Raw genomic sequence first — 24323 nt, forward strand, 5'->3', positions numbered from 1 at the left:
GCTCAGCCTGACGCAACTAAAAGTCGTACATAGAGCCCACTTAACGAGAAACCGTATGAGTAGGTTCTTCCCGGAGGTGGAGGACAAATGTGAGCGGTGCCAAAGAGGCCCGGCCAACCACGCCCACATGTTCTGGTCTTGCCCCAGACTTGTGGAGTACTGGACAGCCTTCTTCGAGGCTATGTCCAAAGTGGTGGGGGTGAGGGTGGAGCCATGCCCGATAGTGGCGGTCTTCGGGGTTTCAGACCAGCCAGATCTATTCCTGGGGAGGAGGGCGGACGCCCTTGCCTTTGCCTCCCTGATTGCCCGCCGTAGAATCCTGTTTGGCTGGCGGTCAGCAGCACCACCCAGAGCTGCAGACTGGCTGTCCGACCTCTCGGAATCTCTCCAAATGGAGAAAATCAAATTCGCCATCCGAGGGTTGGACGACGGCTTCCACAGAACGTGGGAGCCATTCATGCAACTGTTCCGGGACCTGTTTGTGGCCAACGTACATGAGGAAGAATAGTTGGGTGGCCAAGAACCAGGGGAAAATGGGCGGGAATCGGGGGAAGGTAGCCGGGGGGAGGGGGGGGGGGGCTACGGGCTCGGTATGGGGGTTTGATGGCAAGCCTAGGCCCAAAACCAAACTATAAATAAATGCCTATAAACATGTGCCTCGGCCATATTGGGGAATATAAAATATGTATGCTGGCTAAAGGGGGCGGCCACAATTATTGTTATGAAGATGCTTACCTGTAAATATTCATGTTAAATTTTTGTGTTTTCCTTTTTTTTTCTCTCTCTCTCTAATAACTTGTAATTTGTCATATATAAAATATGAAAACTCAATAAAAAAACATTTATAAAAAAAATCTCCTTCCAGTAATCCTCCAGCTTTGGACAGGACCAAAACATATGAACAAAGTTTGCGCCCCTCCCCCCCCACCACCGCAACATTCACACACATCGGGCGGGATTCTTCGACCCCCCGCCAGGTCGGAGAATTGCCGGGGAGTGGCGTGAATCCCGCCCCCGCCGTCGGCCGAATTCTCCCGCACCGGAGATTCGGCAGGGGCGGGAATCGTGCCACGCCGGTCGGCAGCCGCTCGCAGTGGCCCACCCCGCCGATTCTCTGGACCGCGATGGGCCCAAGTCCCGCTGGTTCTTTGCTGGTCCCGCTGGCGTAAATTAGACTAGGTCCCTTACCGGCGGGACCTGGCGGCGCGGGCGGGCTCCGTGGTCCTGGGGGGGGGGCGGGGCGCGGGGCGGTCTGGCCCCGGGGAGTGCCCCCACGGTGGACTGGCCCGCGATCGGGGCCCACCGATCCACGGGCTGGCCTGTGCCGTGGGGGCACTCTTTTCCTACGTGTCGGCCATGTCAGTCTCCGCGATGGCCGTGCGTAGGTGAACCGCCCCCTGTGCATGCGCGGGGATGACGTCAGCAGCCGTTGACGCTCCCACACATGCGCGGACTCGTGCTGGCTGGTGGAGCCCCTTCGGCCCCGGCTGGCGTGGCGCCAAAGGCCTTCCATGCCAGCTGGCAGAGTGCAAACCACTCCGGCGCCGGTCTAACACATGAAGGTGCGGAGGATTCCGCACCTTTGAGGTGGGCTGACTCTGGAGTGGTTCACGCCACTCCGTCCCGCCCATCTTCTACCCCCTCAAAGAGCCGGCTCATCCTCGCCCTTGTGAGGTGTGCTCTATATACCATCTTCAACTGTATCAGCCCCCACCTCACACACGAGGTGGAGGCGTTCCCCTCCGGAGCACCTCACACCAGAACCCCTCCTCCATACCCTCTCCCAACTCATCTGCCCATTTTGCCTTGATCCCTTCCAGTGGTGCCTTCTCCTCTTCCAAAACAGATGCCGTAAACTGCTGACTCTACACCCTTCTCCAATCCCCCTGTCGGCAGCACCTCCTCCAGCACTGAGGAAGCCGGCTTTACCAGGAAGCTCTGTATCTCCTTTCTGGCAAAGTCTCGAAGCTGCATGTATCTAAATATTTCCCCCTACTCCAGCCCATACTTCTCTCCCAGCTTCTTTAATCCTGCAAACCAAACCCAAGAAACAAATCTTTTAGTGTCCTAATTCCTTTCTCTTCCCATCTCCGAAGATTTCCATCCCACTTCCCTGGCTCAAATCTATGGTTCCCCCAAATCGGTATTTCCCTTGACCCTGCCCCCAACCCGAAGTGCTGGCGAAACTGCCTCCAAATTCTCAATGAGGCTATTACTACCGGACTCCCTGAGTATTTTCCCGGGGCCGCGGGAGCAGAGCTGTTACTAGCGCCTTCAATCCCGACCCCCTACAAAGACTGTCCTCCATTCTGGATAGTGGGCCATTGTTTAGGAATAATTTCAGTCCATGTAAATTGATGGAGGCAATTTCTCATCTTCGACCAAATGTAACAAGTGAACGTTTGGGGAGATGGAGAGACAACACCACTCGCGCACAGCAGAAACAAAACTGAGTTGAAGAAATTGAATGGATGCGGGTTAATCTCCTTGCCAGTAAGAATTGAAAGTGAATATTCTCACAGTTGGACACTTCGTGGGATCACACATTCTGCTGGGTTATATGGTTCTGCCAATATCTTATTGTAACTCATGTAACAGCGCCAACTGCATTTATATAGCTACATTAACTGAGTAATATGTTCCAAGCTGCTCCACTTGGAACATATTATCCAACATGAAATTGACATCAAGGCTACATAGGGAAAAATTGGGACAGGGAAGATAGGTTTCGGGGGGAGAGCACGTTAGAGAACGAGGGATTTAGAGATCAAGGCCGAGGCACATGAAGACACAGTAGGGTATGGACATTCCGGGATGTGCACGAAGTGCCAGAATTGCTATTGGCAGGGCTGTAGAGCTGAAGGGGGTTATAGAGCCAGGGAGGACTGGGGTTGTGCAGCGAATCAAAAGCAAGGTTGAGAATTTTAAGTCGGGAAAACAGCACAGATAGCACGGCGTGCAGAGCACAGATTTTGTTGACTTACCTTCCAGCTCCCGGCAGCCAGGTTCTGTAAGGCTCCTGCTGCCCCCTCCAGGGTATCTGGATTCGAGCATTCTGACAAAAGTGTGAGGTAGGGTTTGACAATTGAAGGGTGCCACAGGAGCTGTATGCCCTTTGGCGGGTCTGCCGCTTCTGGAAGAGGTCCAACACCATCCCACTAGGAAAGGGAAAAAAAGAGGGGGAAAACGTAAAATCTCCATGTCAAGTCAAATGACGTGGCAACAAATACTTTACATGGCATAGAAAGATAGTGACGCCAATATACAGTGCCTGTGAATAGTGGAACACTGATTATACCCCCAGTTCCCAAACGCTTAACTTCTAGTTCCAACTATAGTCTCTGGGTAGAGAGCAAACAAATGACTTGTGATTTCCCATTGGAAAAATGGTGGGATTTGCAGGCAAATCCGGGGTGCAAACTGCCTGCCGAACATTATCAAGAACACTCCATGAGGAGACCCAGACGAACGGGTTGCATATAATGTCCACATTTACAAACAAAGCTTCCACATCTCTTTTGCCACATGTTCCACTTCACATCTACAATGATTTGTCGCATCCGGACCATTCATTTGACTTCAGCACCCCACTTGGAACTAAGACAGGCATGCATTATTTAGGTGTGGTGATGTGCATCACTGTAAATACACAAGGGGTTAATGTAAATACATGTAGACTAGCTAGACATTAGAGGGAGCACCAGAGACATCACACACACACACACACAACCAATAGATCAGTTAGATAGGACACGACCAATGGGCATTCACGATACACACAGAGGTGACACGACCACAGGAGGGCATTACACCAACCCATATATAAAGGACACCACACACATGATCTGCCTCTTTCCAGTGGAGACAATCAGTGAGTAGAGACACAGGGTTGATTTGATATCACTCCCACCACGTGGATTGTAGCAGTCTGGGTAGCTATAGTAGGATTAACAGTAGTGTCAAACCCAAGTTATAGAAGTGTACATAGTTTAATAAATGTGTTGAAGTTATCTCCACGTCTGATCCTTCCTTTGTCAAGTGCATCACAAGGAAGCCGCTTATGCTACACCTAGAGCATAACAAGACATTAGGTTTTCTAATTTTTCGCTCCCTCACCGGTTCAGAGGACCTGATCAATCTTTGAGACCCTGAGCTGAGCACTTAGCCAGAACATCCTTCTTCAGGCCAACCAACTGGTGTGCCTTTGAGTCATTCTTTGATGCCCAGTGTTTCCAAGCCCATGCCCATTCTGCCACCTATAACATTACAGGTAGATATATATAAATTACCTTTCATAGATTTCATAAAATTTACAGTGCAGAAGGAGGCCATTCAGCCCATCGAGTCTGCACAGACTTTTGGAAAGAGCATCCTTCTTAACCCCACACCTCCACCCTATCCCTGTAACCCTGCAATCCCATCTAACCTGAGGGCAATTTAGCATGGCCACTTCACCTATCCTGCACATCTTTGGACTGTGGGAGGAAACCGGAGCACCCAGAGGAAACCCACGCAGACACGGGGAGAAAGTGCAGACTCCGCACAGACAGTGACCCAAGCGGGAATCGAACCTGGGACCTTGGCGCTGTGAAGCCATAGTGCTGACCACTTCAATGGAAATTTAAAAATCGGATACGTAGGAAAGAGCACAGGAACAGGTCTTTCAACTCCTCTGTTGTTCTGTTGCTCAATTATATCATACCTGATTTTTAGCCTAACTCCACTCACCTACCTTGGTGATATATACCTTTATTTCCTTGCCTAATGCAAATCTCTTCATCTCAGTTCTGTAACTTTCAATTGACGACCCCCCCCCCCCCCCCCAGCTCCAACAGTTATTTTGGGAGAGGGTCTGAGGTTTTCACCATCCTTGTGTGAAAAAAACCTTCCTGTCTTCACCCCTGAACAGCCTGGCTCTATGGGCGAAATTCTCCCAAAACGGGAAAAATCGTCAAAACCGCCGTAAAACCCGGGCGGGTTTTACGGCATCGCGCCCCTTCCCGACGGGGGACCGATTCTGGTCCCCCGTCGGGGCTAGCAGCCCGACGTCGGAGGCTCCGACAAGTCGGGCTTAACGAAAATCGTTAAACCCGCTTGTCGGACTTAGCGCCGGCTGACGCGTCATATGACGTCAGCCGCGCATGCGCAGGTGGGAAGACGCCACCCGCGCATGCGCGGGTGACGTCACCGCGTTTTTGCGCGAAACCCGCGCATGCGCGGTCCGCGTTGCCCCTCAGCCGCCCCGCGTATTGATACTGCGGGGCGGCGGAAGGACAAATAGTGCGCGGGCATCGGGCCCGCTGCCCGCGATCGGTGGGCACCGATCGCGGGCCCATGGCACCCTTGGCACGGCCGTGGTACTGCCGTGCCAATCGGTGCCATGGTTATTTTTTTCCAGGTAGTCACGACGTTTTTACGAACGGCAGGACCAGGTGTGTTTGCCGTTCGTAAAAAGGTCGTAAAGGGCTGGGACTTCGGCCCTTCTAACAGCTGTGAATCGCTGCCGGCCGTAAAAAAACGGCGGCAGCGATTCGTGTCGGGATTTCGGCGGGGGGGTGGGAGAATAGCGGGAGGGCGTCAAAAAAGTCGGGAAGGCCCTCCCGCTATTCTCCCACCCGTCGTGGGGGGCGGAGAATTTCGCCCTATAACTTTAATGCTGTGCCCCCACCCCGCCTGTTCTGGACTCCCCAGAGAGATGCAAAATGTACTGCCAATTCGCCAATTCACAATCACACGCTTCACACCATCACCAAACGTCAAGATCTACTCCATTCAGCGTGATCGGCGGCACGCTCCGCATCTCCCCTACAAAGTGATTTCTATATTCACTTGCTATGCAGACAGTAACTCACTAATAAGTACCTCATCTGTGAGCTAGCTCAACAACCTTCCTCGCAGAAACAATCAGCACATTTCTCAGAGAAGCATTGAAATCTTTTCCACTCATGTTCGCATTTTTTTTATGTGATGGGGATACAGAAACATTCTCATTGATAAATTCATCAGCACGCCACATTCTTGTGTGTCTTTATCTTCCTGTCTGTGCAGACAATAAAAGATGTATGAAAAAGAGATTCTATTCAGACACAGAACTCAGAGGAATAGGAATTGTGCTTCAGTACAATGCAGCCTGGTATATGAAGATGTACATTAACTCCTACAAGACCCTACGAGAGAAGTTCCTCGTATTAACTTTGCTATTGCTTATCTAAGTATCGAACAGAGAATAACGAGGTTTTCCTCACGGGGAGAGTGCGGCAGGCATAGGCAGCGTCAAATTGTGAGCTCAAGAATGGCATAGGCTGAGAAAGAGAGAGAGACTTACATTTATGTAAAGCCGATCATGAGCTATGCATGTCCCAAAACACTTAACTGTCACTGAATGATTTTGGAAATGCAGCTCCTGCTGCAATGTAGGAAAGCTGGCAGCCAAATTGCACACAGCAATGAGATAATCAGCAGTCTAAATTAGTGATGTTGTCTGAGGGATACATATTGGCCACAACACCCAGGCAGAACTTCCCCTTGCTTCTTAAAAACAACGCCATGCAATCTTTTGCATCCAGCTGAGGGGAAAGATGGGGCCTTAGCTTAACATCTTAGCCAGAAGATGGCATCACCTACAGTGCAGCACTCCCTCAGTACTGTACAGGAGTATCAGCCTAGATTGTGTGCTCAAGTCTCTGGAGTAGGATTGGGATCCATGAGCTTCTGACTCAGAGGTGAAATGGTCTTAATATAACCATAGCTGACACCCGTTCCTGCTCTTGTCTCACCTATTGCTTATTGATAGGATGAGTTGAAGGTAAGGGGCTGGATTCTCCGATTGTGAGGCTATGTCCTCCCACCAGCGTGGGAAGGGTGGCGTTTTACGCCTGAAAATGTGGTGCAAAATGGCCATCGATCTTCCGTGTAGCTGGGGGCTAGCATACCGGTAGCGTAGAGCACCCGGCTCTAGCTGCCAATATGGCCCAGAGAATTGCCGGGTCTGTGGCAGTGCATGCGCAAGGCGGCGGCCTACAGAGGCCACGCCATGCAACACGGCGCCGGCCGCCTGCGGACCCGGCCTGCGAACTAGTGTTCCCCTTTAAACTGGCTCACGTGCCCCGGATCACTCCCCCACAGTGCCCCCAGCCTCTGATAAAGACCCCCTGCCCGCAGATTGGCTCTTCCCCGACTGCGGCGGTGCTGGACAGAATCTGCAGCCATCACGCCGAGTTCCTGACTGGTGAAACCATGAGACACTCACGCCTTCGGGAACTCGGCTGGTCGGGGTTGGAGCATGTCTGAGGCCGTCGATATGTCGTGTACTCACTGAGTATGGGGCTTTGGAGGGGTCGGAGCATCGCAAAAGCAGCACCGCGCCCTCATTTGGTCGGGAACTTTGATTCTCCGGCCGATCGGCGAATGGGACTTTGGAGTCGGCAACCAGAGAATCCCGCCCAAGGTTTTCATCACTGGGAGAATGGGGCAAAGAGAGGACTGTTCTGGTAATTCCAGCTAGATCAAAGGCAGTTAACAATTCAGTGAGTATTCTATTAGTATTTCTTTTGAAAATCATGTCAAACTGAAGTGCTGTTTAATGCTTTATGAACCTGAATGAGTCTGCCACAAATTCCTCTGCTTTCCTATTCCAGGTAACTTTCAGCCAAAGTGTATTTATTATTTTTATACAAAAATACACAGCTGACATTGAATTCTGATCACTTTGTGTTTGAACAGGGAGCTCAATCTTCCTTACACTAATTTGAACAATTGCCCTAATCTCATGAATTGGTTTATGGTCGTTTGTGCTCAATATGATCTACTGGACTGATTTTGATTTCCTGAGGGGATGTAAGAGGAATTTTCCTTCCCTTTTGGGTTGTTTCCCTCTGGTTAGCATTTATGGCCCAACCCTAGCTGCCCAAAGAAAGCATTGATGAATCGCCTTCTTGGACCCCTACAATTGGATAGGACTCAGCAGCTTGCTAGGCTGCGTCTGTGGGAGATTAAGACTCAACCTCACGAGTGGGGACTTTGTTGGTCGCTGCTGGAAGCCTTACCATTACAACATGGTGGGTGGGGAGGTGATGTAATCACGCATGGGGTGAACGGGTTGACATCATTTTGCACGCGGGTGCTGTCATCCCGTACTGAGATTCTTCACGGTTCAAGACACATTGGGATCTGGGGGTTGGGAAACAAATATGAAAAACAGCCTGTTGTCTGTGCTGCAATGAGGTTGCTGCCGATGGGGAGTGGAATGTGCACAGGTCCCTACCATTACTTCACTGAGATCAGTATACTAAGGCACAAAATACTGGACATAAAACTGTCGCAGTACTGGACATTGACCAGATGGAAGGAAAACTGGACTGTCCAACGCAGAACTAGGGGCTGGATTCTCTGCACCCTGACACCGAAATCGCGTTTGGCGATGGAGCGGAGAATCTAAGATGACGCCCAAGTCGGGGCGGCGCCACTTTTGCGATGCTTCACCCCCTGAAAAGCGGCGCACTCTCGGAGTATGCCGCACGCCTTATCGATGGCCTCAGGACATTGCCTCGATGCTCCGTCCCCGACCAGCCGAGTTCCCGATGGCATGGGACACGTATGGTCTCATCTGTCGGGAACTCAGTGTGGCGGCTGCAGACTCAGTCCGGCGCCACCACGGTCTGGGGAGGGCCAATACGCAGGCAAGGGGCTTCATTCGAGGCTGGGGGGGGCGGTCCGGGGTGTGCGAGCGGCTGAAGGGGGTTACTATATTTGCAGCCCGATTCCGCGAGCTGAGCCCGCCATGAAGCACGGCGCGGCCGCTGCAGGCCATTCTCTGGGCCGTACCGGCAGCTGGGAACTCTACGCTGCCGCACTGCCAGCCCCACCCCCCAGAGCAGGGAATCAGTGGTCGTTTTGCGCCATTTTTCCTGGCGTAAAACACCACCGCTTTCACGCTGGCCTTGGGACTTAGTCTCCCAAGCAGAGAATGCAGCCCCAGGTGTCTGGCCAACAGAATGGGATTGGAATCACATGTAAGCCAAGAATGGGCAAGAATAGCATCTTACCCTCCTTAAAGAACATTCGTGAACTGGTTGGCTTTTTAGGGCAATCCTTCATGGTCACTTGAATGCCCAAATGGTACCAAATGAAGAACATATCCTCTTATTTGCCCAGGTGTTTTGTCCGTTTTCCAGGAGATGACATGGCCATGGGTTATGATGGGAAGGGGTTGGGTAGCAGAGGTTGGGATGAGGAAGAGTCTGGTCATTGAGTGCAGAGCAGGCCTGATGGAGCAGCCCATTCCGTTCCTGCCCATCACATTTCCCACCGTGTACTGACCTAAACAGGAAGACAGAGGAGGAAGAGAAGACAAAGCAAGGGCAAATCGGGGATGATTATTCAACCTTTTATTTTGGATGCTGAGGTTTCAGTCTACAGAAGCCACACCCTTGGTGCCTCTGTTGCACATCACTGGAGACAGTGACAAATGGCTAAATAGAAAAACCATCTCTGGCTCCTCTTTGCTCTGAGCACAGGGTGTGAAGTGACCCATGTGGCGAAAAAGTTCCTCTCATTACATTCTTCCAGGGCTGCTATGCAAAGAGGAGCAATTAACAAAAACACATAGCGCATATGTGTAAAAGTTCACCTTTCAAGGCCACACAGACTCTGATTTGACTGCGGGCTACTGTTGCCATATGTCACACATGAGGAAATAGCAGGCTTTTTCTCAGCCTGTGAACTGCCCCGACCTTTATCTGAAATTTCAATCATGCTGCTGAACTTTGTTTCTAAATTCAATTTAACCATCTGGGGGAAATTAAAATGCTCCTTCAAAGGGGCATGAAATTAAATTTCCAATTAGGCTGTGCAAGAAGGGATTGACCATCACAATGTGTTTTGAATCTTAAAGTTTTAGTAAAGCTTCCTTGTTGATACATTTGGAACCTCCTAGTGGCACTGAAGTTACAGTATAAAAAGATATATCAGAACAATAGCTCCGAGCTCAAGCTATTAAACGGAAGATAAAAACTTGTATCTATATTGTACTTCCGATGTTTAAAAAAACTTGGGACGTGGGCATCGCTGGAGAAGTCCAGCAGTTACTGCTCAACTCTAGTGCCCTGAGAAAGTGGTCAAGTGCCTCCCTCTCGAAGCACACTAATGTTTTGCAGCTGACTGTTCTTCTAGTCCATTTCAGGGGCCAGTTAAGAGTCAACCATGGGCATGGTGGGACGAGAGCCACAGGTAGGCAAGACTGGGTAAGACTGTCAGGATTTCTTCCCTACAGAATGCGAGTGAACCAGTGGGTGACAAAGCAACAGTTCCATGCTCTGATACGAGGGTTGCCAGCTGTGATTAAATGTATTCCTGGAGGTTTCACCACATGACTTTCCCCCCTGCTCCAGCCATTGCGATGTTACTGCCTTCCTACGCTCACTGGAAAGTGAAAGGATTCATTACCCAATCGTGTGGTGCTCAGCTGGCAGCCAGACAGCCTTGCTTCCCCCCCCCCCCACCCCTCCGCACGGCCATTTTCAACAATTTTTATATCTGGGGTGCGATCTAATGGCTTCGCTTAACTCGGGACGCGACTGGTAAATCTCATGAGAGGCCTCTTGAGAGATTTACTCGGCTCGCCGTGCCTCGTGAGATATTACAGGACCTCGTGATCTGGATTCTGCCCACAGTGGGTGGTTGCTACATTTGCATATTTAAGTGTGCAGTTTGACGCGCTTTGAATATGCACTCGCCAGGTCTACCCAGCGCCCGGGATCAAATCCCCTCGCTAAGGAGATCCCAGCTGGGTGCCACTTAACACGGGGACCAGGTGGAATGCACTTGGGGGTGGGGGTTCCTCCCATGTGATCAGAAGCCCCAGGTGTTTGGCCTCTGGGCAGGGTGGCACCCTGGCACTGCTGATGCCACCTGGGCACCATGGCACTGCCAGCCTAGAACCCTAACAGTGCCATGCCCAGGTGACACTGCCAGGATGACAGGGGCACTGCCAGGGTGACAGGCTGGTAGTGCCTCAGTGCCAAGGTGGTATGTTTCCCAGATTGGGCCCAGTTGGGGTCCACTGCCCTTATGAGGTGGGGTGCAGGGGGCTCGAGGACCCCCAAACAGGTAAGTTGTGGCATGGGTGGGGGGGGGGGGGGGGGGGGTCTTTGGGAGGTTGAGAAATCCTTCCTGCAGTGATGAGCAGAACAGTCCCCGCTGAGGCCCAGAAAATATAGACCGAACAGTACAGCACAGAACAGGCCCTTCGGCCCTCGATGTTGTGCCGAGCAATGATCACCCTACTCAAACCCACGTAGCCACCCTATACCCGTAACCCAACAACCCCCCCCCCCCCCCCCCCCCCCCCCCCCAAACCTTACTTTTTAGGACACTACAGGCAATTTAGCATGGCCAATCCACCTAACCAGCACATCTTTGGACTGTGGGAGGAAACCCGAGCACCCGGAGGAAACCCACGCCACACGGGGAGGACATGCAGACTCCGCACAGTAGTCCCTTTCGATAGCATGATCGTTCCCGGCGCTACAGGCAGCAGCACTTGGTAAAGTGGGATGTTCAAAGAAAATGGCAAAAGAAAACATCTTCTTCAATGTCCCGATCATTTTACACCGGGGTTGCACACAGCAGGGTCCTGGAGATTGATCATCAATCCCTAGAGGCTCCAGCCTGTCCTGCGGATTGCCAACCCACCTGATACCTGTCTTTAATTTCCAGACTTTTTTGAAACTGAATTCAAACTGCCACAGTGGGATTCAAACTTGGTCTTTCCATGATTCGTCGAGGAAAATAATCACAACATTAGCATGGCTCTGCATTTTATCATGTAAGCTGAGTTCAAATGTAGAGTTCCCACAGGAGCAGGAGTCTGAAGAATTGGCCTTGGGCCTGCCCATTCTGGAGTGGAAATGATTCAATTAGGGCCACAAATTAAAAACCAACACTTTGCGTCATTGAGAGACTAAAAGCAACAACGTTGTCATGAGTTTAATGATTTATCATTAAAATATCCACCTCTACCAGTGAACTAAATACTAAAACACAAATTAAAATTCAAATTGAGGCCAGAATTGTTTGTAGGGGCAATGGCCCTGTCCACCGGCTGAAAAGGTGGGAATGAGCCAACTCCGCCAAACAGGTAGGAGCGAAGACAGGCAGTGGGCAGCCATTTCCACGGGGTAGTGCATACACATCAGCCCTCCCCTCCCAGCCTACAACCTGTGTTTACCAGTAGTGGCGGGTGGAGGTCGTTAAGTGACAAATAATTAAGTGGCAGCCGGCTCCTATTGTACTGCTGCTGAAATTCTACTGGAGACGGGTAGCTAACGCACAGCACCCCCGCCACATGTCTTTCCCCCAACCTGCCAGACAGCCCTGGTTGTTGGAGAGAGTAGGGGGGAGGGGGGAAACATTCTGTCCAGAAACCCTGATGTTTACATGCTCCTCTTTCCCTTCTCTCCAGACATTGCTTGCTTCTCGCACTCTTACCCGAGTAGGATTGTCAACTCTGATTTGACGTATTCCTGGAGATTTGATCATGTGACATTGGATCACATGGCATTCAGCCACATGACACTGTTTGTAAGAAATAGGAGTAGGACTTGGCCATAAGGCTCCTTGAGCCTAGTCCACCACTCAGTCAGATCACTGCTGATATTAAGACCATAAGACCATAAGACATGGGAGCAGAATTAGGCCATTTGGCCCAACGAGTCTGCACACCATTCAATCATGGCTGATATGCTTCTCATCCCCATTCTTCGACCTTCTCCCCATAACCCCTGGTCCCCTGATATTAATCTGCCACTCAGTCAGATCACTGCTGATATTTTGGGGGCGACTCTCCGTGCCCAGCACCGGGCCAGAGAATCCCTGCAACCGTGCCGTGATGCCCCAACGCTGACGCACAATTCTCCAAGGTGCGGAGAATCAGCACCATTTGTGCCGGCGCGGTTGGCGCGGACCGGCCGTGGGCCACTGGAATTGGATGGGCCGAGCAGCCGCACGGATACGACAGAGTCCCGCCGGCGCCATTCACCCCAGTCGCTGCCGGCGGGAACACTGCGCAAACGGTCGGGGGGGGAGGGGGCCGGCCTGTTGGGGGGGGGAGGGGGGCTCCATCCCCGGTGGGGTCCTCCATCCCCGGTGGGGTCCTCCAATGGGGTCTGGCCCACCGAATGGCGGGCCGGCCTCTCCCCCCTGGGCCTACTTCCCGGCACGGCCGGCCCCTGAACACCGACGCCATGTTGAGTTGGGGCCAGCGCGCGTAAGAAGTCCCCCGCGCATGCACAGGTTGGTGCGGCCCAACTGTGCATGCGTGGGTTGGCACGGCCCAACTGTGCATGCGTGGGTTGGCGCGGCGCCCATTTGGCACCGGGAAGGGAGGCTGGAGCAGTGTGTACCCCTTTGGGGGCCAGAATCGGTCGTCCACATTCCCGTTTTGCGCCGCCGTGAAACGTGACGGCGTTCACGACGGCGCGAACACTTGGGCTCCATTTGGGAGAATCGCCCCCTTAACATCACTTTCCTGTCCTATTCCCACATTCCTTGTAACTCTCAGTGCCCCAAATTTCTTAACTCTTAGATTTTGATGTCCTCAAATGCTTAGCATCCACACGCTTTGAGGTACAATATTCCAGAGATTCTTAACCCTCTCAGTAATTAAATTGTATCAGTCCTAAGTGGCTAAATCCTTACCCTCAAGCCATGACCCCTAGTTTAGGCTTTCCAGTTTGGAAAACAGTCCTCCTCATCTACCTAATCCTACTTGCCAGCGCTTGGCCCATAGCCTTGAATGTTATGACGTGCCAAGTGCTCATCCAGGTACTTTTTAAAGGATGTGCGGCAACCCGCCTCTACCACCCTCCCAGGCAGTGCATTCCAGTCCGTCACCAACTTCTGGGTAAAAGCGTTTTCCCTCAAATCCCCCCCCAAACCTCCTGCCTCTCACCTTGAACTTGTATCCCCTTCTAACTGACCCTTCAACAAAGGGGAACAGCTGCTCCCTATCCACCCTGTCCATGCCCCTCATTATCTTGTACACTTCGATCAGGTCACCCCTCAGTCTTCTTTGCTCCAGCGAAACAACCCAAGCCTATCCAATCTCTCTTCTTAAATTAAATATTCCATCCCACGCAACATATATATATATACAATATATATATTAGTCTCTCACACCTTAAAAAAAATTCTGCTTTGCCATTCTTCATACCGAAGTGGTCAATTTCATACTATCCTGCATTACATTACAGATGCTAGATCCCTTATCCCGCGCCCAAAACACGGGAAGACACTAACACCGACTACATCCGAGCTGGAGCCCTGGGTAACAATTTGAATAAAACCATTTAATTCTTTATTTTTCAGATTTACTTTCTGTATTATAAATGCATGCTAGGCCCAGTACCCAAAAGGTGTAAAATTCCCAAATCTAGCACACATTGGGTCCCAAGCTTCCCGGATACGGTGTCCAGTACTTGTATGACTGCCACCTTCTTGTCCGACCACTTAACGGGTGTATATCCCTTTGCAGTCACTTGATGTATTCCTCACAATTTACTTTCCAACCTAGCTTATTATCATCAGCAAACATGGTTATATTTAATTCTGTCCCTCATCTAAATCATTGATTGGGTAAGAGCCCATGGGATCCAAGGAAATTAGATCCAGAACTGGCTGTGTGGCAGGAAGCAGAGGGTGATGGCCGAGGGTGTTTTTGATACTGGAAGCCTGTGTCAAGTGGGTCCCGCAGGGATCAGTGTTGGGGCCTTGCTGTTTGTGGTTTATCTAAATGATTTAGACATGAGTGTAGGAGAGTTGATCAGTAAATTCACAGATGATACGAAAATTGGTGAGGTGATGCACTTGGGCAGGACAAACAAGCAAGGAAATACTTGGGAAATGGCAGGACCCTGGGAGGCACCGAAGATCAGAGGTAGCAGGGCAGGTGGATCCCGTGGTTAAGAAGCCACATGGTATGCTTGCCTTTATTAGTGGAGGAATAGTTTAAGAATAGGGAGGTTATGCTGGAACTGTATAAAACATTGGTTGGCCACAGTATTGTGCGCAGTTCTGGAATCCACGTTATAGGAGTTGGTGTGATAGCACTGGAAAGGGTGCAGAGAAGATTTATCAGGGTGTTGCCTGGCCTGATGGATTTTAGCTATGACAAGGGATTGGACAGACTGGGGTTGTTTTCCATGGATCAGAGGAGACTGAGGGGGGACATGATTGAGATGTATAAAATTATGAGGGCATGGATAGAGTACGTGATGTGGAGATGCCGGCGTTGGACTGGGGTGAGCACAGTAAGAAGTCTTACAACACCAGGTTAAAGTCCAACAGGTTTGTTTCAAACACGAGCTTTCGGAGCGCAGCTCCTTCTTCACCTGAAGAAGGAGCTGCGCTCTGAAAGCTCGTGTTTGAAACAAACCTGTTGGACTTTAACCTGGTGTTGTAAGACTTCTTACCATGGATAGAGTAGACAGGAAGAAACTTTTACTCTTGGTGGAGGTGTGCACTTTCAATGTCAAGGCGTACAAGGCGATGGGCCAAGTGCTGGGAAATCAGATTAGAATACTTAGGTGGTTGGTTTTAACCGACGCAGGCGTGATGTGCTGAAGGGACTTTTCGCTGCAATAGACCTCTATGACTCAAAGACTCAAAATAGTTGAGACCAAAGCATGGATCCCTGCAGTACTCCATCATTTACATGCTCAAACACAACATTTGGCCACGTCACATTTCCCACTAGCCACAAACGTTACTCCATTTCCCTCAGTCCTGAATAAAATATTTTACTTTTTGTTTCTTAGTTGGACTATCGAAAGCCAAAGAAAGAATACAAAAGAATGGAATGATTTAAAATAGAAATCTTGGTGATGTTTTTATAGTATTGCCCGAATTGAATGAAACCAAGGCCGGGATTCTGCGGCCTTCCAGCCGCGTGTTTCTCGGCGGCAGGACGTGGCGCGCCGCACGCTGGTGGCCGGATTCTCTGCTCCCGCCATTGTCAATGAGAATTTCCATTGAAATGACCCCACGCTGCCGGGAAACTAGAGAATCCCGCCGCCAGCCAACGGCTGGAGAATTCTGGCCCCAAGTGAATCTACTGATTCACAAAAAAACATCATTCGAACTCACTAACTATGGGCGGCATTCTCCCCTACCCGGCGTGACGGAGGATCCCGGAGTAGGGGAGTGGCGCCAGCCACTCAGGGGTCTCGCCTCCCCAAAGGTGGGGAATTCTCCCCACCTTTGGGGGCCAGCCCCACGCCGGAGCGGTTGCCACCAGAAGACCGGCGCAAAAAACCGGCGCCCCCGGCAGCGGGGCTGGCCGAAAGGCTTTCGCCGGTCCGCGCATGCGCCGGCAGTGACGTCAGCGGCAGCTGGCCGCTGACGTCACTGCCGGCGCTTGCGCGATGTGGGGTTCTCTTCCGCTTCCGCCATGGCGAAGGCCGTGGTGGGCGCGGAAGAAACTAGTGCAGCCAGGGCACTGGACCGGAGTCTGAGCGGGGGGCCCCGATCGCGGGCCAGGCCACCGTGGGGGCACTCCCCGGGGTTCGATCGCCCCCTGCCCCCCCAGGACCCCGGGGGCCTGCTCGCGCCGCTGATCCCGCCGTTCCAGAGGTGGTTTAAACCTCGGCGGCGGGAGAGGCCTCCCAGCGGCAGGACATCGGCCCATCCGGGCCGGAGAATCGCCGCAGGGGCCTCTCCGATCGGAGTGGCGAGATTCCTGCCCACGCCACTTCCCGGGTGGTGGAGAATCTCTGCCACGGCGGGGGCGGGATTTTAGGCTGGGGGTCAGAGAATTTCGCCCAACTTTCCTATCGTTTTCTCTTTTTACAATACACAGTACACAAGTTATAAAAATAACAAATAAAACCAAAACCAAACAATACCTATCACTGGACCTCGGCATACGTGACAATAAACCAACCCAATCCATCCAACCAAATGTAATTCATTGGCTCCCATACTCTGCTGGGGAAGCCCACCTTCAGGAAGGTGAAGCTCAGAGAGATCGCCAAAGCTTCTTGGCTCCGATCACAGGCCGACATGGACATTCCCTTCCCAGTTTTCTTTCTCTCTTTCCCTCCTCAGTTTGTGTTGCTCCTTCTCTCTCAAGTTTGCGCTTCTTCTTAAAAGTCTCATTCTTGAAATGTGTCACAGGCAATGTCAGTATTTGTTGCCTGTCACTGACTGCCATTGAACCAAATTGATTGCCAGGCCATTTCAGAGGATAGTTAATTGCTGCAGGTACGGAGTCACATGTAAGCCAGACCAAAATGAATTACTGATTTCCTCCTCATAGGACAACAGGAAGATCCGTTTTTGCGACAATCTGACAGTTTCATGATTATTATTATTAATGAGGCCAGTATTTTATTCCAAATGTATTCATTGATTGAATTAAGATCCCCCCAGTTATCACGGTGGGATGTGAGCTCATGTCTCTGGGTTACTTGTCCAGTATAATTATCATTACTTTCATCGTGTGTGTTTGCGTGTCTCTCTCTCTCTTTCTCTCCCAAGTTTAAGCTTCTTTCTTTCTCTCTTCCCAGTTTATCTCCATCCCTCTCTCTGCACACTAGCTCTCTGAGGACTCGGGGAATTTCTAGGTGACCTTTGTTTGTCGCAATGTCATCATTTTCACAGTGGGACCCACTTTGAAGTTCTGTTTGGGTGAGAATTCTCTGGAACGTTTCACAACCTAATCGTGCCTCGCTAGCCATGCCTTGAACTGTGGAGGTCATGGAGAGGCACAGGTAGTCAACCTTTGATGTGGTTGTCTCATGTTAAATAGAGAACCACTGCTAAACAAATGACCCTGTCTTTGGTAGTAACAGCTTCACGATTCCCACGAGGTGTCATTTTCCAGGGTTCCCCGCCAGTTAGAAAAAGGGTCACGGGTTGAGATAGAGTCGGCCTTTTGACACTCGCATTTTGTAGGACTCTTTCCATTTGGATACGATGCTGTGTGAACTATCAATGGCTCTGATTTCCACGTTCCTTGAGAAGCGTTTCTCTGTTACTTACCTCAAGGTATCCCTGACAACTTGTTTACAGGCTTGGCAACACCAGTACACTTATCTGCTGTGAATACTGATGAATTCTTACTTCAAAAGCTTGACACACAGCTGCTGTTCTGTCTCCAGACCTCTCTCCCCTCCTACAAGCCACACTTCTTCTTCGGTGCTTTCACTGTCTTGAATATACCCAGTTAACCTGACACCCTAATGAATACTGCAATCTGTCTTTCCATTTCTCATTTCACTGTTTGTCTCGTTCTTTTTACAAAGACTCCCCTTACTTTCGTACATCTTCAAATCTCCTTTGCTGAATCCTTACTTGATACAACGATAACTTGCATTTAGGTAGTGCCTTTATGCAGCAAAATACTCCACGATGCTTTGCAGGACCTTTAATTGGATCTTTTTTTTTAATTTAGAGTGCCCAATTCATTTTTTTCCAATTAAGGGGCAATTTAGTGTGGCCAATCCACCTACCCTGCACATCTTTGGGTTGTGGGGGCGAAACCCACGCAAACACGGGAGAATGTGCAAACTCCACACGGACAGTGACCCAGAGCCGGGATCGAACCAGGGACCTCGGCGCCGTGAGGCAGCAGTGCTATTCACTGAGCCACTGTGCTGCCCACTAATTGGATCTTTAATAGGGCCCAGATAGTTGAAGGTATGGCCACCAATGTGGCAGCAAAGGAAATCTCAAGAGGCCACAATTGGAGGGACGGAGCATTTTCTGTTACAAAAATATGGGAAGGGCAGGAGGGATTTAAGAAAGGGGATAGCAATTTTGAATTTGAGAACCCAATGTAGGTTAGTGAACAAAGGGGTGATTGGTGAATGGGACTTGGTGTGCTGGGGGTATGGTGGTAGTGTCATGTTAAATAGAAACAGTTCAACAAGTGATCCATTTGGTGCAAGTTTCTGCGTTCCAATTTATCCTCAAATGCATTTTCCTTTTTCAGGGCTTTTTTTCTTGCGGATCGTCATTGGCTGTCCCTCGATTCGAGCGTGAGTTTCATCCATATGTCTTCAAGTGACTGAACAGGGTGATTCTCGACCACAGATCTTTGGGCACTTGGGGCAGCATGGTAGCACAGTGGTTAGCACTGTAGCTTCACAGCTTCAGGGTCCCAGGTTTGTTTCCCAACTTGGGGTACTGTCTGTGCGGGGTCTGCACATTCTCCCTCTGCGTGGGATTCCTCCTGGTGCTCTGATTTCCTCCCACAGTCCAAAGATGTGCAGGTTAGGTGGATAGGCCATGCTAAATCGCCCTTAGTGTTCAAAAAGGTTAGGTTGGGTTACGGGAATAGGGTAGAGGTGTGGGCCTGGGTGGGGTGCTCTTTCTGAGGGCTGGTGCAGACTCGATGGGCTGAATGGCCTCCTTCTGCATTGTAAAATTTATGATTCTATGACTTTCCCAATTAAACATTTTTTTTACTTTACAACAGCGACTGTACTTCAAAAGTAGATTCATTGACTGTAAAATTCTTTGATGTGAACGGTGCTTTGTAAATACACTTTGTTCCTCGTTTTCTATTCTTAGATTGTACCTCTTATGACTAAAATTGGATCAATTGCTGTAAAATTGAAATCAGGGTGTATAGTGTCCCATTAATTGTTGCCATCCCTTCAAATGCAATGACACGCCAATCAACAGTACTTAAAGGTTCCTTAGTTACGAGCTGTCTCAGTTCGATAGCAGAGGTGAGAGGGTCCAGTTCCTCTTTATATACTCTGAAAAGTCCTGGCAAGTACCATTTGGTTACCTCACCTTTTAAAATCTCTATTTTTCCCTCGCTGTAGGTTCAGCAATTAGGAAAGCTAACAGAATGTTATCCTTTATTGTGAGGGATGCCATGTGAGAGTACCTTTAAGAAATGGGTGTTTAAGAAATGCACCTTTAAGAAATCGGTGTTAATCAGAGATGTCAGAGTGTGGGTGGAGCTGGGCTGTCTGTCAACTTTTTACTTTCATTTTAGGCTATTTGCTGCTGGGTGTGTTTTTGTTTCATTTTCAGTGTTGGAGCTGAAGCCAGACAGAGCAGGTGTACTGTTGATCTCTCTGCCATGAAAAGACTATCTCTTGATAATTTGGTGAATTCAGAATAATAAATGTTCTCAGTAGTGAATGCAAACCTAATGTGCTTCTGTTAAAAGGTGTTTCTTTTGTCTTCTGGATGTTGTTTGGGAAGTTATTAAGGATTATTTAGCGTTGTATTCTTTGGTGGTTGTATTTGAATTGATGGTTGCTGAGATGTTCACTGTATGTTTTAAAAAGGTTAACGTGAGTTCATAGAATAAACATTGTCTTGCTTTAAAAAATACTTTTCCATTTCAGCTGTACCACACCTGTAGAGTAAGCCATGTGCTCCCCATACCACAATCTATTAAAAGTCATGGGTCAGGTGAACTCCATGATACACTTTGGGGTTCTCTAAACCCTGGCCCATAACAGGGAAATTGAATACAAAATTAGGGAGGTTATGCTTCAGTGGTACAGGGCACCATTGGGAGAATCGAGATCTAGGGGTCACTGTTTAAAAATAATTTAAAACAGAGACGAGGCAAATCTTCTTCACTCAAGAGGGTGGTGAACCTTTGGAACTCACTTCCTGAAAAGGCGGTGGATGCAGAGTCTTTGAATATTTTTAAGGCAGAAGTGGATAGATTCTTGGTAAGCAAGGGGGTGATAAGTTATGGGGGGTAGACAGAATGCAGAACAGAGGTTCCTGGTCAGAGGTCAGCTATGATCTCATGAAACGATGGGAGCAGGCTCGAGGGGCTGAATGGCCTTCTCCTGCTGCTTGTTTGTATGTTCGCAATTGATATCGCGATCCCTTCTCTTGTGGAAGCTCCTTTAATTTGCTCCAACAATTCTGCATCAATCTGATGACTCTGCCCGAGAGGCCGATAGCAGTTCCCTGTTATTACTTTCCTGGCTGTTGCTGTCACAGGCTTCCTCTGACATTGCCTCTGACAATATCTGCATTGTCAATGGCTCTCAGATCCTTTCCCCATCTCCATTTGTCTCTGTCCCATTCGTTCTGAAAATTGCTGCATGACAGCTAGATCTAATTTAAAGTTAATTTAACAATATCAGGCTTTAATATCTCTGTTTAGTATTAAAATAGATTTCACTTGTCTTTGTCAATCTATCTGCAACATGGAGAATGTGCAAAGTCAGCAATAACATCGCTGCTGCCTTACCTGTCTGGATCTCTCAATCTGGTTTGCTACATATTGAAATAGATTCCAATGCTTCATTCCATGTTTCCCGTGCAGTGTTTCAGAAGTCAATTCAATTAAATTTATTCTTTCACAGGATATGGGCATTGAAACAATGGAGTGCATTGGGTCTCACCTCAAATCGCTGGCGGGGCGGCCTCTGATTCGTCCGCCCAACCGTGACAGGAGGCTTTCAGTAATCCGGATGCCATATTTAAAGGACACCCCTTCACAGAGCTAGCAGCATTCTCTAAGGAATGAAAAGGTGCCGGAAAGTCATGACCTGAAAAGGGAGGAAACATGCTGTCCCCAAGTCTGTGAAGCCCTTCTCGAGCACCTGCTGGATGCAGTGAAGACCCCCTGAAGTCCTCTACATCCGGTCTGGGCAAAGAGCCTTATCCATGGTGACCAATCCAATGGCAGGCAGTGGCAGCAGTGGTGAGTGGCAATGCCTTTTAAAGAGGACAGCCACCCAGTGCAGGAAGTGGATGAATGATTTTCTCCGTTCCACCAGGGTAAGTCACAGTTCTCATCTCTCTCAACTCACATACTCACAAGCACATCGCATATCCAGAAGGATCTCACTCATGGCCAGCTCAAGGAACATCACCACTCATTCTCTCAGACACGCCATTATCTCCTCTGCGGGTCGTGACCTCATCACACCCATGGCACCATTCAAAATCCACACATGCCAGGCATCCTTCTCATCTGACTGGCTGGCATCCTGCTTCCATTCTCTCCATCTGTTGTCATACAGGACAAGCTGGCTCATAACAAGAGGGAGAGATCCCAGACCGGCGGTGGAATACCCAAACTGAAGGTCCAGACTGACTTTGAGAATAGAGCCATCCAACTGGCTGGTGAGGATGTGGACTGTTCCTGTGCTGACGGTGAGGTCAGCGGTGAGGATCCTGCACCACAACATCCATCATACAGCCATACGGTGAGTGATGTCTCCTATTCCACAATCCCCTGCCATGCACTAAGGATCTCTCCTTTCTTTCACAGGCACATTTGAGAAACATCAGAGGCTGCCGGCGAGCCAAACCCTCGATCAAAGCCCCAAAACACCTCAGAAGATGAATCTGTGAACATACTACTTCAAGGTCTGTCACAGTGCTCACTCACACCCAACACTTGCGCAGAGACACACACCTCGGTGGGACATCGTTCTAGAGTTCCCTTGGGGGTCACAATCTGGTGAGCAAGGCGCACTGTCTGATCCACAGTAGGTGGAGGCAGGGACATCCCAGTACTTGGAGGACAGCTGAAGCCAGGTATCTGCTGAGTCCTAGTCAGATCAGGAACCTCTGGACTTGGCGCCACCTCCTGGCGCTGCAAAGAGAAGCTCGGGAGCATCAGGAATACGTGTCAGCTGCACTCCTCAGATGGCAAAGCACGATGGAGGGTTCCAAGTGACTTCAGTCTGAGGTGACCACCAATGGTCAACACTGGTGGGACGGCAGCCGCTGTGCAGACCTTGGTTCAGGATATCAATCCTGCACTGCTGCATGAGCTGCACTCCATCGCTGAGGCACTTGTTACATCCCAGCAGCGTCAACACAAAGGGACTGTGGGTCTTCTCAATCTCACTCAGCTGCCTGTTCTCCTCAAGGAGTCAGCCAGGGGTCCCCGTGCACCCATGGGAAGGAGGGCCAACAGATCTACATCCCGGAGCCTCCGCCAAGGTGACTCTAGGAGTGTCTGGTTACTCCCAATCTCCTCTCCCTTCGATCCCATCAGCTCCAGATCCACAGGCTGAGAAGTGTGACACTGCCACACAGCAGGTCACCAAAAGCAGGTCATGGCCCTCCAGGTCTTGACTCTCCAGAGGACATCTGAAAAGGTCATCCCAGGCAACGGGGGGAGCAGTCAGCAGGCTACCTCCGCCTCCGCTATGGATGTCAGGGATGCATCAAGACAGGGTTAGGAAAGTTAAGAAGATGTAGCTGCACAAAGTTGGCACGGGTGTTAATCATTTGTATGTAATGTTCACCAATGTAAATATACTGAATCATGTCTCCTTGTCTGTGACTCCATGTTGTGAAGAGATGTGCTCATGCCATTCAGAAGTGAAACCTTGATCCCTGCACAAAATGAAGTGTGCAATGTACAACTCTCTGACCACTGCGATTTTCCCATGTCAAAGTCATTTCCCACATCAGCGATGCCTGCACTGTATTCTGACAGATGTAGGTGTAATGCTGAAGGGGACGGGTGATTATGCAGCAACAGGTAAAGTACCTTTCAATTCCATGTTCCAGCAAGGCCTGCATGAGATGGGACTGCGCAGAGCGTGAGTGCACTGATCACTGCCGGACTGGTGCTAGGCCCACCCAGTTGCTATCCTGTGCTCTCAGGAAAGTTCTCACTGCATCTTGTCATCCTCCTCGCAGAATTATATGGCTAATTAGGTCTTCACGAGCACACCTACTTGATCTGGTCAGAAGAATGGCCTCATCACTCGTAACCTATGCTCCCACGGCCATGTGCCCTTCTCATTCCTCCTCGTCAGAGGAGATGTATGGTTCCTCCATCTGCTCATCATCCAGAAACGCCCCCCTTTGCCTTGTTGGGTTGTGTGGTATGCAACAAGCCGCAATGATGGGTGACATCCTCTGGGCGGGTTTTTATAGTGTTCCGCTGGATTGGACCTCATTTTCAGTTTCCTGATGGTGTGCTCCACCAAAGTGCGGTTTGCAGTATTAACATCATTATTCTGTCTTTCAGCAGGAGTCATTAGCCACATCCTTTGTGGGTATCTATTGTCCCTGAGGAGCCAGCCCTGCAGCCTCTGGAGGATGTTAGAGACCTGAGCTATCAGTCATGGATGCTCCTGTGTATCGTGCATACACCTGCATGATCTGCTGCTATGCTCACAGGCCAGCTGAACATTGAGCAAAAGGAAGGTTTGCAGTTCACATACGTGACTCCTTGTTGCCACAGAGATCTAAGAGCCAACTGAGTGCAGTCGATGGCATCCTACACATGTGGAAAACCACAAATATCTGCAAATTCCAGCGCTCTTGCTTCATGGCTCAACTGACCTCAGTCGAAATTGATAAAGTTA

General features: G+C 50.0%; 1 protein-coding gene across 8 annotated transcripts in view; it reads right to left on the reverse strand.

The window, feature by feature from the left end:
- The window catches only part of LOC119965900 (catenin delta-2-like), a 1408928-nt gene that overhangs the window by 92532 nt on the left and 1292073 nt on the right, over positions 1–24323 (reverse strand). For all 8 annotated transcript variants that reach the window (XM_038796885.1, XM_038796882.1, XM_038796883.1 and 5 more), the window contains one exon: positions 2985–3158. In XM_038796885.1, the coding sequence (XP_038652813.1) occupies positions 2985–3158 (174 nt within the window). The remainder of the gene's footprint in view (positions 1–2984; positions 3159–24323) is intronic.

The sequence above is a fragment of the Scyliorhinus canicula genome, chromosome 5 (assembly GCF_902713615.1).
Source record: "Scyliorhinus canicula chromosome 5, sScyCan1.1, whole genome shotgun sequence".
In the NCBI taxonomy this organism is placed as follows: domain Eukaryota; kingdom Metazoa; phylum Chordata; class Chondrichthyes; order Carcharhiniformes; family Scyliorhinidae; genus Scyliorhinus; species Scyliorhinus canicula.